This window comes from Lissotriton vulgaris, chromosome 12 (assembly GCF_964263255.1).
Source record: "Lissotriton vulgaris chromosome 12, aLisVul1.2, whole genome shotgun sequence".
Classification (NCBI taxonomy): domain Eukaryota; kingdom Metazoa; phylum Chordata; class Amphibia; order Caudata; family Salamandridae; genus Lissotriton; species Lissotriton vulgaris.
This window is the reverse complement of record NC_141700.1, coordinates 783825030-783840294: the sequence shown is the minus strand read 5'-3', so window position 1 is coordinate 783840294 and position 15265 is coordinate 783825030. Positions and strand designations below refer to the sequence as shown.

The 15265-nt window shown below is 41.4% G+C and overlaps 1 protein-coding gene across 3 annotated transcripts in view; it reads right to left on the bottom strand.

Moving 5' to 3' along the window:
• Window positions 1-6518: 6518 nt before the first annotated feature.
• Window positions 6519-15265, bottom strand: part of LOC147678711 (phospholipid scramblase 3-like) — a 117649-nt gene continuing 108902 nt past the window's right edge. For all 3 annotated transcript variants that reach the window (XM_086946165.1, XM_086946164.1, XM_086946163.1), the window contains 3 exons: window positions 12594-12758; window positions 9221-9382; window positions 6519-7584 (listed from right to left, as the gene is read on the bottom strand). In XM_086946165.1, the coding sequence (XP_086802291.1) occupies window positions 7549-7584; window positions 9221-9382; window positions 12594-12758 (363 nt within the window). In that variant the 3' untranslated portion in view covers window positions 6519-7548. The remainder of the gene's footprint in view (window positions 7585-9220; window positions 9383-12593; window positions 12759-15265) is intronic.

Genomic DNA, 15265 nt, shown 5'->3' with positions numbered 1-15265 from the left:
CTTTGATTGCAATGTTCCTTTGTCTCATGGGACTCGCCTGCTGATCGCTGCCTATTTGTTTTGTGGTGCGATTGACTGGACTATGGCTCTCCTGGACCTAATTCTTGTTCATGCTTTTTTACAAACTTTAAAATTAACCTCACTCTTCCTGCATATCGGCAGTACAGCATGGCCTAGTGTAACTCCAATTGCTTGCTTAATAGTATCGCCTTACTGCCGATGTACCGTACTGCTCGCAACAGTGCTCATAGTTTCGTGGCCAGCCAGGTGGTTGTAGGCCCGTATTTGTATGCTGTTTATGCACAATAAAGGTTTCCACAAAAAAAAAAAAGAAAAGATTTTCATTTGTCAAAACATACCCCATCTCAGATCCCGACTATAAACCACCTGAAAAATCCACATCTGACTCTGACGTATCGAGTGTCTCATCAGGCAGTAGCAACGGGTCTAACACCAGTGTTAACAAACAGAGGGGAAGAGGAGGGAGGAGAGGGCAAGGAAACTTCTGGCCTGGATTCCATCCTCCCATGTTCCAAGATCCTTTTAACCAAAAGGCAAATTTCCAGATGTATGGTTGGCAACCTCCTTTCCAACCACATTTTCAACCTCCCCCTTTCCATCAAAATCAGTTTCGCCCCCCTTTTTTTCACAGGGGCAGAAGGGGAAGGGGAAAAAACAGACAACCCAACCAAGTACACTGGGAGGAAGACGACCCAGTGAGCAACAGAACGAAGAGCAAGGCGGGCACGAGCAGCGCGAAACCTTAGTCACCAATCTGTCCTCAAGACCATTAACAACCGTTGAGGAAAATGTTCTTAACAAAGGACTTGGGTATGTCACCACAGCCCGGCTGGATAAATTCCAGTTACACTGTGAGTTGGCCAATTTTTTTAGGAAATTAAGGTTAAAAGCCTTTTTTGAGAAGCAAGGCCAACCAAGAGACTGTGAAGTGGAAAATGAGAGTGGTCTGAGATTAAAATCGACTTTTATGCCACCTCCACACACCACACCAGTTGAACTAGTGACATTTGAACAAGCTGTCTACAATGATGTTGAGAAGATGCAGACATCCTCCCATTTTCAGAACATAAGTAACGTAGAAAAAACAGCCTTAAAAGAACTACGCGCCTGTGAAACTACTATTATAAAACCAGCAGACAAAGGCGGTGGTCTAGTAGTTATGGATACGACTGCCTATCGCGAGGAATGTGTCCGACTTTTAGTGACAGAAAAAACTATCAAATTTTGAACACTGATCCGACAAGTGATCTAAAAGCTGAAATTTGTCAACTGGTTGAAATTGCAGAATCCAGCGGTGCAATATCAAAACAAGAAGCGGACTACTTGTGCACCACCGAAGGAAAAGTCCCTTATTTTTACATCTTACCTAAGATGCACAAGGGTAGATTACCCCCCCCAGGACGTCCAATCGTTTCTGGCATTGGCTCTTTGCTAGAGCCTCTCTCTAGGTTCTGCGATTTTTTCCTCAAAACCATTGTACAGAAGTAAACCACTTACCTGCAAGACACAAAGTGCTTACTGAATCTGCTACAAGACGTGGAAGTTGATGAAAATACTGTGCTACTAAGTTTTGATATTGAAAGCCTATACACGAGCATACCCCAGGACGATACCATCCGAGTCCTGGGTAATACCTTAGAGAATGCAGACTGGCCTTTTCATACTCCCAGGGCCTTCATTCTGGAATGCGCCACCCTGGCCCTCAAACGTAATTACTTCGAATTTGAGGGAACACTATTCTTGCAGACCGGGGGCACTTCAATGGGCAGCGTTTTTGCCCCCAGCATAGCTGGTATGTACGTGTATGACTTCGAGAATAAATTTATTCTGAACGACACAAATCCATATCGTGAACATCTGACCTTTTGGAGGCGCTACATTGATGACGTCCTTGCCATCTGGCAAGGACCAACTGAACTTCTTGAACAATTTATCGCTTGGATCAACACCTGTGATAGAAACCTCAGGTTCACGAGTTGCTACGACAAAGGAGAAATTGTTTTTCTCGATGTAGTAATAAGCAAGGAAGGCAATCGTCTGGAAACCAGAACCCATTACAAACCAACCTCAAAAAACAACCTCTTAAGGTTTGAAAGTTTCCACCCTCGACCACTTAGGGAAAACCTACCCTACGGGCAATTTTTAAGACTGCGCAGAAATTGCAGCAAATTATCTGACTATAAAAAACAAGCTGAGGACCTGTCTGTAAAACTAGGTAATCGTGGATACCCTAAGAAGATAGTCAAAAAATGCCAAAAGAGGGCCAGGAACCAGCCCAGAGAGGCACTCCTTGAAGAAAAAACCAGAGCTAATGAGGACATACCACTGACCTGTGTAACAACGTTTAACTCGATATCAAACCAAGTAACCAAGAGTATAAACAAACATTGGAATATCATAAACACTGGAAATCTTCACTGGGAAAAACCTCTGTTTTCTTTTAAGAAGTCACAGAGTCTAAAGGACACTCTTGTAAATACCAGACCAAGAACGAAAATGACTCCTACCACACCTTCCATCACCAGGGCTTGGGGTCTGCCTGATGTAACCGGTCACTTTCGCTGCGGGGATTGCAGTGTGTGTCACCTAACCAGGAACACAAAGACTCTAGACCTAGAAGTTGGGAAGACCTGGAGGCAAATTGCACACACCAACTGCAACAGTGAAAATGTAGTATATCTGATCGAATGCACCTGCAAAAAACGATACATCGGGATGACAACTCGAAAGGCCAAACAGAGAATATGTGAACACCGCAGCACCATTCGCTGCAAAAAAAATGCGACCCGATTGACTGACCATTTCCTTGAAAAAGGCCATACTCCAAATGACATGTTCTGGACTGTCATTGAGCAAATAACTTCGGGACCGAACATACAAAAACGCCTATATGAGAAGGAGCAGAGATGGGTGTATAGACTGTCCACCCACAAACATGGTCTGAATGACAATATCCCTTGGGCCTCTGTACTTTCCTAAGTACTCCACCCCATCCATACCACTTATGCATTGCCAACTAGCATGTACCCCACTGTGATGTGGCGTTAGTACACTTAACATGTTTTCTGAATAGAAGGCCTGTGTCCCTTGGTCTCTATGATCCTGCTCGTTTGGAAATATTCCATCTCCCTTATAGTGACACTGTATTAATTCACTTATTCCCTAATCTTTAGGAGTGCATATCTTTTTTGCCATAAATTCCCCCTTTTTTCTGTCCCTGGTGCGATCTAGTGATCTTTTAATATATCGAACCACAATCCCATTAATCGCCTTGTTTTGACACATAAAACGGAGGTTTTGTTTACATAACATCCCCCTGGTGCGATCTAGTAATATAACGAACCACATTCCCATTAATCGCCTCGTTTTGACACATAAAACGGAGGTTTTGTTTACATAACATCCCCCTGGCAACCGAGCACCCGTGTCACGATCACGTGATCACGTGACATCAGCACGCGACGCCAACCACGCCCTCCACGCCCGCAATGGCGGCCGCCTTTAATCTCGGCGCTGCCTTCTCTCCCACACGGGTGCGCGGAGGGGCGGAGTAGGTTGATGGTCATTTTCTGAGCTGAGAAACTGTAAGTAGAGTTCGTGTTTAAGGAAACGCTTCAGTTTCCGGACCTTTTCATCCCCAGAGAAGGAGAACATACGGTATATGATACCGGTTCATGGCCTCATTTGTTCCCGTTTCTCTTTATCTCCACAGAATACGTTTTGAGCTTTGTGGCCTCTCCCCTCAATCCTCGTGCAGCAAGCATTTCCCCATTGAGGAGTGAGCGTTTTTTAATATTCTGGCAATGTGTGTTTAGTGTGTTGTTTGTCTTGGGTTGAATGTAATTTTGGATCAAGTTGGTATATTATCACGTCGGTAATCCCTGGCACTCATAATATAGAGTCATGACTTAGGCACGCCCAATCTGGCTTGTGGAAGACTGGCTATTAAAATATAGAAATATATATGCGTGTTCACCCTCACACCCATATTGATAGGTGTGCCCTTCTAGGAACAAATAGTTTCCACTCAAAAACAATGCTGATACACCGCACTATGGATAATTCGCATTAATTGAATGTGGAATGACTCACAGATAGAGCGGACTACGTCACTTCACTACGGTACAGGCATGTAAACAGCCTTTATGACTTATGATCCTCTCTTTCTTCACAGGTGTTTTGCAATTTTTATTGTAACCACTCTTGGGTTACAATTATTTTTACCCACTTAGCTATTTGCTATTTAGGGTCCTGAAAGGGTTGCAGGTATGGCAGGGTGTTAGTGTACCCTGACCACCCAACTCCTTTTACATCATTTTGGTCCTGAAGAAAAACCGGTAACTCCCATTTTGGTTTGAAACATGTAGACCTAACACATACCACAGATACACTAGGTCCTATTAAAGCCTTTATTGTATCAACATACACTGTTTTTAATATTGTCCAGTAGTCTTAGAATAAATAATTTTTGGATAAGTCATACCAGGACAAATTTTAACTCACTGACTATTTTTTCTTTTTCACGTTCATCACTCACATACCCGCTCCACTGTATCTCAGGTGTCGCAGCACACCTTGACGGCAATCGGCTGTCAAGGTGGCCCCGATGATGAAGCATGTCACCGACCAGGTCGGTGAGTGAGGGGTTCCTTAAAAACAAAGAAGGACTTCTTCTTTTTTCACACTAGTGTCTCATTCCACCAACATTGGCTGTCTAGCCTGGTCTTTGGTGGTACTCCTTATTTTTGTTATATAGTTACCTAACCAGGTGATTGGGAGTACCCTTCCGTCCACCTAAGTGGATAAAATCCCTTCGCTCTCTAACCTTGTTAAATATATATTTTATTTTAATACCCTACATCAATTGTTTTATATCTGAGGATGTTGCAGTACCAACGATTGGCCATGTGTTGGGCTGGACCTATTAATGTTTTTTTTTGTAGTAGTAGCTTACATTTGGATATTGTGAATAACCAAAAGTAGTAAACTTACTCAAAAATGTAAAATACTAAAAAGTATAAGTTACCTTTGTAATTTTAGTCCTTGATTTTAGGAGTAAATGAGGGAGGGACACAGTGGAGTGGTTAGAAAAAAGGTCATACTTACTTAGTTCAAAAGGGAAGGGGATAGTGAAGGATGTCACCCACTCACAAAAGAGTAAGCCCAATGCTTGTCACAATCTGTACTTCTAAAGATTCTACTGCTAAAAAAAGTTTTATTTTCTGATTTAAAAAAAATCATTTTTACATTAAAAAACGGTTACTAAAATATTTTAAAATTAAATAATTATTGAAAATAATTTGTATTTGTTTTAATATTATATTAAATTCATTCATATTTGTAACTATTTAAAATAAGGGTTTTATTTAAAGTGAGTACCTCCATTATTTTCTATGGCAGGGGTCTTCAAACTGGGGGGCTGGCCTCCTCTCTAAGGGGGACTCAAGCGATCCGCGGGGGAGGAGGGCTCTAGGCTCGGACTAAAAGAAGCATTATGCTCTGCAACGGGCCATCGCTAACATTTTTTGTCATTTATATCCTAGCTGGGAGTATGAATCAAAAAGGAAGGGACTCCTATCTAAATATTGTTCAAAATTCCCAGCCACACACTCTGGATTCTTTCAATAGATGCAGTTTAAAAGAAGAATTGTGAAACATTCTGTGGGGCGCCAATGATTTTTTTCCACGGGTTGGGGGGGCACGGCAATAAAATATTTTAAGACAACTGTTTTAAGGGATGTTGTGGTGTTACAGTCCTAATGGTTGTCCCTGTCTGATTCTCGATTTAAGACTAATTTGGCAGTAGAAACTAAAACTCGTAAGGGGCTCTGAAGAGGTTTGACCCAGTTTAAGGACCTCTGTCTAAACACTGGTAATAAGCCTCAACGTGGGGTGCTTGAGGTCAAGTACTTTGGCCACCCTATGGATCCCTACTATGGCATTGGAAGAGGATTCCTTTCTGGCTGGCCCAGAGGGTGGGAAGAGACCCATTGACAGAGAGACATCGCGGCCGCTAGCCTCCTGCAAGTCCTTGTATCAATTATCATCTTGGTAGGGCTGAGTAAACTCATCACCAGTGTCACAGGCATTACTAGAGTCTGTTTCAGAAAGAAAATGCAAAGTGTGTTGTCGCCCTGGTGGAGGTGGTAAATCAAGTGGAGAATGTGGCGCTTTGAGCAGAATCAGGCCCTCCTTTGGTCAAGGTAGAACTGGCATTGACTCGGTGAAGGAGAGAACAATTGGGACATCCTCCTCCATCATTGATGGAGTCAGAATTGGTGCCCAGGGACGCCATAGGTTATGGTGCCAGATGTGGGATCAGTACAGAAGCTGGAGGAGAATTTGCTCAGAGGGCACAATTGGCACAGAGGGTGCACCCAGCCCTGTGCACAAGTTGGAATTCAAACTTGAAGGGGCCCTACACCAGCTGGACTTACCTTTCAGGGACCACATACTGTCCCCCGAGAGTTTTATCTCACCATGAAAGGACCACTCATCTGATACACTTCAACTTTATTTCTAATGGTTTAATATTCATTTACAAGGCTTTCTATTTTGCAGGTGGAGCTCTGAGCACATTGTGGCTGAATCAAGCCCCAAAACCCCACCAGCACCTCAGGGGCTGCAGGGGTGTGTGTTAAGTCCTTGCTGAAGATTCCCTAGTAGGAAGAACTATTACAAGACAGCAGGAAGCAGTAGCACTGAGCTATCTCTTGAGAGGGAGAACTGGTAGAGAACTGGAGATACCAGTAGTAGTGCCAGCTTTCTTAGCACAAATAATAGGTACAGGAACAATGGCGGCAGCGCATAGCTCCTTTAAGAAGCAGTGCCAGCTTTCTTAGCACAAATAATAGGTACAGGAACAATGGCGGCAGCGCATAGCTCCTTTAAGAAGCAGTGCCAGCTTTCTTAGCACAAAGAACAGGTACAGAAACAATGTCGGCAGCGCATAGCTCCTTCAAAGCAGAGGAGACAGAAGAGATATCAGCAGTGCAGGCCCAGAAACAGCTACATGTGCATCAGCAGTGCAAGCTTCCTTCACATACACAGAACAGAAATGACACAGATTCAATGGGCGCATCCTCTCAACACACTCACACACACTGCTTGCTGGAAAGACACATCTGTATTTGTAATTTCAAGACTTGACTGTTTTGTAATAAATTGTTCAGTGTTGTGACACAGACTTTATCCTTCCCATGACTAAACCCCAAAGATGCTGAATAAGGGGTATTTGCCCACTTCAAGTCATTTTAAGCTACAGATGAGATCCCAGCTTTCATTGAAGAAGAGGTCTCTAGATCTAGAGACGTCTACCCCACTCCGAAGCCGTTCCCTTGACATGTGTCCAGCACTGCCGTAGCAGCTTGTGGTGCAGGCACACACAGTTGTGATAAAGTGTTGGGGCAGTGAAGTGCAACAGAGTGTCATCATCCACTGGACTATGAGGGGTCTTCTTATCTTCCTCTTCTGTAGGGAGAGGGTCCATGGACAGAGTTCTTGCAGTCTTTGGAGGGTTGATATCACTTATTTCTTGTTCCTCTGTTCATAATATAAGTGATCCTGTGAGGGATAAGAAACAGGGTTGGTGAATATTTCCACAACAGATGTGCAGTCTACTTCACCTTTATACAATCCCATAGTCATCGCCTTAAAAGTATGAGTCTGTGTGGGGTCACCAGCTTAATGTGGCGTCTGCCTCCCCATCTAAGGCTAGACTTTACACTTCACACATATCCCACCTGATCACACGCTTGTCACACATTCCTCTTCAGGGAGTGTGGAGACTGTAGACCTACTGTCCCACTATGAAGGCTCTACAGTAGCAGCTTTACACCTCTGAACATCTGCACTTTCCACACTATAGTATCTGCCACCACAGCCTCGCCAGTAAGTAAAGGATATATGCACACCTCTTGTATCTGCCATTTCTGTTCCTGGACATTGCTGCAAAAAATCCCCCTTTCTTAGGGCATATGCACAGCGCAAATCTGGACCCTAGGTACTGGAGGTTTGAACCAAAGGGCATTGCTATTTATTTTGTTCAGTTATGTGCACAGATGTCCATTATTCTGCTTCAGGTGGTGGTAACGTTTTGAGGCATCTTAGTTCATTGTGTTGGCTTGACACCTTTCAATGTGTGTGTAGATATGTGGTAGGTTTATGTTAACATCTTTAGGTGGGTTGATGTGTGGTGTGTTTAAGTTAACATCTTTAGGTGGGTTGATGTGTGGTACATTAACGTTAACATCTTTAGGTGGACTTATGTGTGGTACATTTAAGTTACCATATTTGGGTTAGTTGATGTGGGGTACGTTTAAGTTAATATCTTTAGGTGGGTTAATGTGTGGGACATTAAATTTAACATCTTTAGGTGGGTTGACATGTAGTACATTAAAGTTAACATCTTTAGGTGAGTTGATGTTTGGTATGTTTATGTTAACATCTTTAGGTGGGTTGATGTGTGGTATGTTTACATTAACATCTTTAGGTGAGTTGATGTGTGGTACTTTTAAGTTAACATCTTTAGGAGGGTTGATGTGTGGTACATAAAAGTTAACATCTTTAGGTAGGCTGATGTGTGGTACATTTAAGTTAAAATCTTTAGGTGTGTATATATGTGGTAGGTTTACGTTAACATCTTTATGTAGGTTGACGTGTGATACGTTTCGGTTAACATCTTTAGGTGGGTTGATGTGTGGCATGTTTAAGTTAACATCTTTGGATAAGTTGAAGGGCAAGATGATGAGAGGCGGTAGATGTTTCAGTATAGCTTCTGTGGATGTGCAGTTGAGGTGGCAACCGCTTTGCTAGCTATATGGCTTGGAGACATAGAAAGCTTGAGTCAAATGTGTACAAGTGATTTAGGATGATTTAAAATGTACCTTGATAATGGTGTGTCAAAGTATTTTTGACTTGTGGCAGGGTTGTGTGCATGACAGCATCTGGACTTGTAGCTGATGTGTGCTATTGTTGGTGGGTGATGTGTGAGTATAGCTGATTTAGGTTTGCTGATTAAGGTGGCTAATCTTCTTCAGCTAGATGACTTGGAGCCATTCGTGCACACACGGTACCAGGAGAGGGCATTAGAAGTAGCAGGAACCTACTGCGATCCTCTTAGAATAAACAAGGCCTTTGGGTGGATGAATGAAAGTTCTTTTCAATGGGTAGATGAAGGTTTATGGATAACTATACTCACAATGAAGATGGCTGTCGACAACAGCAGCGCCTTGACCTTGGCGTCCAGGTCGATGGGGAATTGGACTGAGTAGTGGTCATTGGCACTGAACATCTCCTTCCAAACCCCTCTCCATACTTTTGTGATCCGGCCTATGGTGTGGGATTTGTTACTGGTTTTCACCTATTAAGAGACAGGAATTTTAGCACTGGTGCATTTCATATTAGACTCTCACACCCTTACCGCAAAATCAACCTCAGCAACATCTATTCTTCCTGCAGCATGCTGTGATCACACATTGATTAGACAATGACACAGATAAGTGTGTGGTGTGGATGCTCTGTCATCCTAGGCATTCTGTATTCACATAGAAATCCAACCTTCTCTGCGGCCCACCTCACACAGGGTTGTTCCATATATTTTCTCAAATTAGTTTGCTACAGGCCTGCCTCTTCTCCTAAGCACCTATAAATATAGGGTCATATTCACAAAATGCATTTTGTAATACATTTATTTCTATTACAGTAGTAAAACTAAAGTACTACAAAATGCTATTCACAAACCTAGGAGGATAATTCTCCCACCACTCCTATTTTTTCTATGGGAAAATCCTTGCATATGTAAGTTTACTACTTAGTAGTAGATGTGGGAGGGAAAGCAGAGTGGCTGGAAACAGGGGCATGGTTACTACTAGGTTTAGGGAGGAATGAGGTGGCTTTAGGGAGGGCTTGCACTCACCCACCAAAGAGCTAGCCCGCTCGATGGTCAGAATTATGTTCAACCTTCCACGCCAGACTCACATCACACCACATCTGAAAGCGATCCACTGGCTTCTAATACATAAATGAGCACAATTGAAACTTCTCAGCCACACTTTCAAGGCACTACATAACACTGGCCCAGCATTACTCAACAATCACATCTGATTTCACAAAGCTTCCCGACACCTCTGCTCGCCTGGGCTCCTACTTGCACACATCCCACGGATACGGAAAACCAGATCCGTCAGTCGAGCCTTTTCTTACATTAACTGCCAGTACTCATAAGAGCCTCCTCCTAAATTCTTAAAATCAGCAAGAAGCTGAAGACCTGGCTTTAAGAGTATTCCCACCTGGCCCAGGTTTGGATAGACTCACACCTGCTCAGCACCAGGGCACCCTCCCGGGTGATAGGGCTCTCTACAAACCTGTATGACATACCATTACTATTACAAAAAAACAGCACTTATGAAGTTATTACAGCAAAAAGGAGCCCAAAACAGTAATAAATTACTCCAGTTCATAGCTGGTGTAAGTCCAGCACTACACATTACCAGCCACTGTTACTGCAGCACTCTCCCATGGAAAATAAGGGTGGTAGGGACAAAAAAACTCACACGAAATAATATTAAAATATATTACATCATTTAAAATACTTATAAATAAAAGTAAATATAACTTAATGTTAAAAAAAATAAAACATATTTAATATTTAATTTTGAGAATTTATAAATGAATGTAACATGTACCTTTATTAAAATATGATTACATTACTTTTAATTAATTCTTTGTTTAACTTTTAATAATTATTAGTGCATAATTAAAAATTGGATTATTTTACTTTAGGTCAGAATTTAATTTTTAATTTAGACTTCAGAAACATTTATTTAATATATGTCAATTGTATTAAGAATAAATTAAAAATAAGGTAATAGTGCTGTAACATTATATTTTGCTCTACATTTTGAATAAATATGAAATTAATTTACATACAAAATATTGTTACTAATTGATTTTCGAGTTAAATCAAATTTTGTTATTTAAACTTTTCCCTATGTTTTACTATAGTGAGACTCCTCAGTTGGGGTGGAGACATGTAAGTCTACACTTTTGAGTAACTTTACCCTCTGATTTTTTGAATAGCCAAAAGTAGAAAAGTTACTCAAACGTGTACGAGTAAATTGCATGTGTAAATTATTCACAAGTGTATGTTTTGTTTGTGAATTGCGCAGATACCGTTGTGCATTTCAATGTGTTATCAGCCAGTATTTTCCTGACACATCCCGCTACAGATAAAGTGGTACATTCAATGTGTTACCATCCAGCCTGCCCTCTTGGCTTGTTGGTAGAGAGATACAGTGGAACATTCCAATATGTGATCAGCCTTACCTTTCTATTCTTCTTCCAAATATAGTGTATGTGTGTTTATTGTCCACACCCTTGTTCGGTGATGTCCTGATATTGCATATAACTTTGTCGGATGACAACACTGCACATACATTTGTTTGTTGCCTCAATATTACTCAAACGTTGGTATAGTAGGGCAAAATCGCACAATACCAGTGCTTTGTGACTCTGCGTATTCACATATGGTTGGAAAAAGACTATTTGGAATATATGGACACTGTAGGCGTTGACAAGCCCTTTCTGGAGCACTGTAGAGATGGTTTTAAGAAAAGGCCAAGGTGCACCACTTCAACATTTAAAGGAACTAATATAATCAATAAGGTAAACAGTAATGATCACATCAAAGAAGTTTTTCTTCTTATAGCCGGCCGGTACTTGACGGAGGAGGACGTCGTTTCTCACGCTATCGTTTTGAGCCACGAAGGAACCAGGGGATGCTGTAGCAGGCTTTATCAAGAGCTGCTTGGCAATAGAACTTTCATATATTCTTCCGCTTATAAAAAGAAGATTTTAGTAGATACTATCGGATGATTAATATAACTATTCGGGCATATCCATACATCCCTTATCAACGATCCAGGAACCAGGGACATCATCACCATTGACTATCCTGCCCTGAAGAAGTCCCTTGTGGACGAAACGCGTCGGCTGTAGATTCTGTATATTTTTTTTTACCATCTGAACTAAATAAAGAACTCTCAAGATTATAAGAAGAAAAACTTCTTTGATGTGATCATTACTGTTTACCTTATTGATTATATTAGTTCCTTTAAATGTTGAAGTGGTGCACCTTGGCCTTTTATTAAATCTTTCTATAGTTCATGTTTTTGAACCTACACTGTGACAGTGGGTGTTTTTTGAAGTGTGCACACAGACTGCCCCATGTACTAGAGGGTGGGCCCAAAAGAAAGATATTTCTTGGAGAATACTTGACTAGGTGCTGTTCTGTTGGGAATCCACCACTGTTGCTTTCTTTTTTTAACACACTGTAGAGATGGTGTTGGGTTTCTCATCTCATTCTATGATCAGTAAAGAGCTTCAGATTTAACTCTATGGTTATCACAGCTCTTTAAACTCTATGGTTATCACATCTCTTTAAACTCTATGGTTAGCACATGGCTTTTCACTATAATGTTTAGATAACAGAAGACTTTTCTTCGAAATCTATGGTTAGCACAGGGCTTCTCATTGGAGGTATATGCTCGATAGACACCACCCCATAACCATACCTCAAAGTTGACATCACTGAAGCCAGCCGTTCCAAAGCCCGGACCCACGACCCGCAGCACCTCCTCCTTGGACATGTTCAGGATGGAGAAGCTGATCGAGAAGGTCTTCCAGTTTTTGACGATGTAACCAATTAGGGACCCAGATGTGGGAGAGTAGACTTCCAGCTAGGATTGTAGTTGTAAACATATCAATTACATATGAGTAGTAACTTTGTTCTCTTCGTCAAAAATGTAATTTATACTGAACACTGGAGTAATGAGCAGATATGGAGTAATGTGACCCCCAAAGATTTAGGTTACCTATCTCGATAGGCCATGAGTCTATGAGTGTTTTGACATTACAGTGCACATTTCATATTTAACTCAGGATTGGAAAGGGAGATATTTGGAGACAAAATTCTGGCAACTGGCATTATGGAGTTCAGCAAAAACAGACAGAACTATTTCATGCAAAGGGAGAGAATTTATTAAGGGTTTTGACCTCTACTGCCCTTTTCCATCCTTCAAAATGACCCAAACCTTGTATCCCCTCTATCAACCTCATCAAGGGTAAGGAACGTGAGAATTCTCCACAAATCCCAACTCTTCTCTTTCCTCCATGTCAACACAGTGACCAGTTGATGGTCTCTCTCAACACTGGATCTTACCAGGACTGCAAACTGACCACTGAGTGGAAATGGCTAAAGCTGGTGTCAAACAAGAAAAATCAAGGAGGCCCCCCTGTTAAAATGGTCTGGGACCAGGGGAAACACACAAAAAAACTAAGCAATGTCCCGCACACCAACCAGGATATTGAATATGATCCTATATAAACATGTCCAGTTGGAACAAGTTCTTTCAGGGTAAATGGTGTAACCCTACTCTATGAGCCTGGGTTAAGGGAGAGGTGAGTTTTGCAAGTGTTGATAGTATATTAAACATTCATGCAGTGCCAGGAACTTTTTCCAAATCAGACAAAAACATAATTATGATCAGACACAAACAATTTTTTTCGTATCGATCCATTAGAACGAAACGGGGATGCTGTACCAGGAGGAGCAGGGAGGCCGACTACTTGCTAAATGATTTATCATATTCCTGCTAAAATACGGGAGGTCAACCCCCAATTTTAATGCCAACAGATGAAGCAATAAGGTCTACGGTTGCAGTGATTTTTTTGTCAGTACTTATTACTGAAGTACTGTTTTAAAAGGATTAACCATACATCGGTGGCTCCCCTGTACAGTGGTATCATCTCACTTTTGTCTATACAAGTTAATATACATGAATACGTACCCAGAATAGTTGCCCTGTGGGACGTCCTCAAATCCATACATCAACATTGGTATTTAGAGGCATTACTATCCCTGAGGAAATCCAGAGTTGATACATTTGAGAATCTGTCCTGAAGAAGGTGTTTGTATCCCCACAAAAGCGAAACGCTGCGTCGACATTTGTTCTCCTGAACAATTTTTAAATACAACTTTGTGTTTTAATTTATCTTAACAAATTAATGTATTATTCTATGATTATTGTGTTTTTGTATGATTCATGATATTAACGTACCAATGATATGCTAATTAATAAAATATATGTATCTTTGGTTTTACCACAATCCCTTGCGAACAAAAAAAATTCTTTGTGTCTAATCATAATTAAGTTTTTGTCTGATTTGGAAAAAGTTTCTGGCACTGCATGAATGTTTAATATACTGTCAACACTTGCAAAACTCACCTCTCCCTTAACCCAGGCTCATAGAGTAGGGTTACACCATTTACCCTGAAAGAACTTGTTCCAACTGGACATGTTTATATAGGACCATTCTCAATATCCTGGTTGCTGTGCGGGACATTGCTTAGTTTTTTTGTACAGCTGGTGTCACCCAACAGCACAAATGATTCCCAAAGGGAAGTTAATTGAGAAATTCATATGAAATCTATGTGGCCTGTAAAGTCCAGCCAGAGCTCTACCATACATGTGTACACTGGTTTATATGATGAAAGAAAAAGCTTGATTTGTATCTTATTAACCAAGTGCCATCCAAGATTCTAGCCCCAGTTGTACAAAGTGCTCTTGCAGATGCATATCCCGTGATCTGCAAAATCAGAGGCTATGCAACGGCAAAAGCACAAGTCCCAGTGCACTGAACATACTTTTTGAGTTGTGAAACGTTCTCTGTGAGTCAGAAAAGTCTATCCAACAGGGAAACAACAACCTGGAAATCACTTCCACCAAACGTGGAAACCACTCCTTCTTTTATAACTCTGAGCCTTCTCCACTCCATTTCCATGTTTGTCTTGCATCAGCACTGCCCCCATATCTGCTAAGTATCTATAATACCACTGGCCTATGCACTACTGCAAATGGGGGTCACAGCATTTACGTACCCTAAAGACACAGAGTTATTATTCAGATCAGACAATGATGGCTGTGCAGGGTCTAGCACTGTATCCCTTATCGGGAATTGGCTGGTGTACAACAAATTGAAATTCAATGCAAATAAAACGATGGTCTTCGTTGTGAATGTTTGTGTTGAAATATGATTCATCTTGGCCAACCACACTGGGCCAGCCCCCTATATCCCTTCAATGTGGTTTAACATTGATACCAAATGTAATTTGTCATCCCTAATTCAGTGAACTATATTCTTTGCAGTTAGACCTTTTTATTGGCTCACGCCTGGACTATGTTTA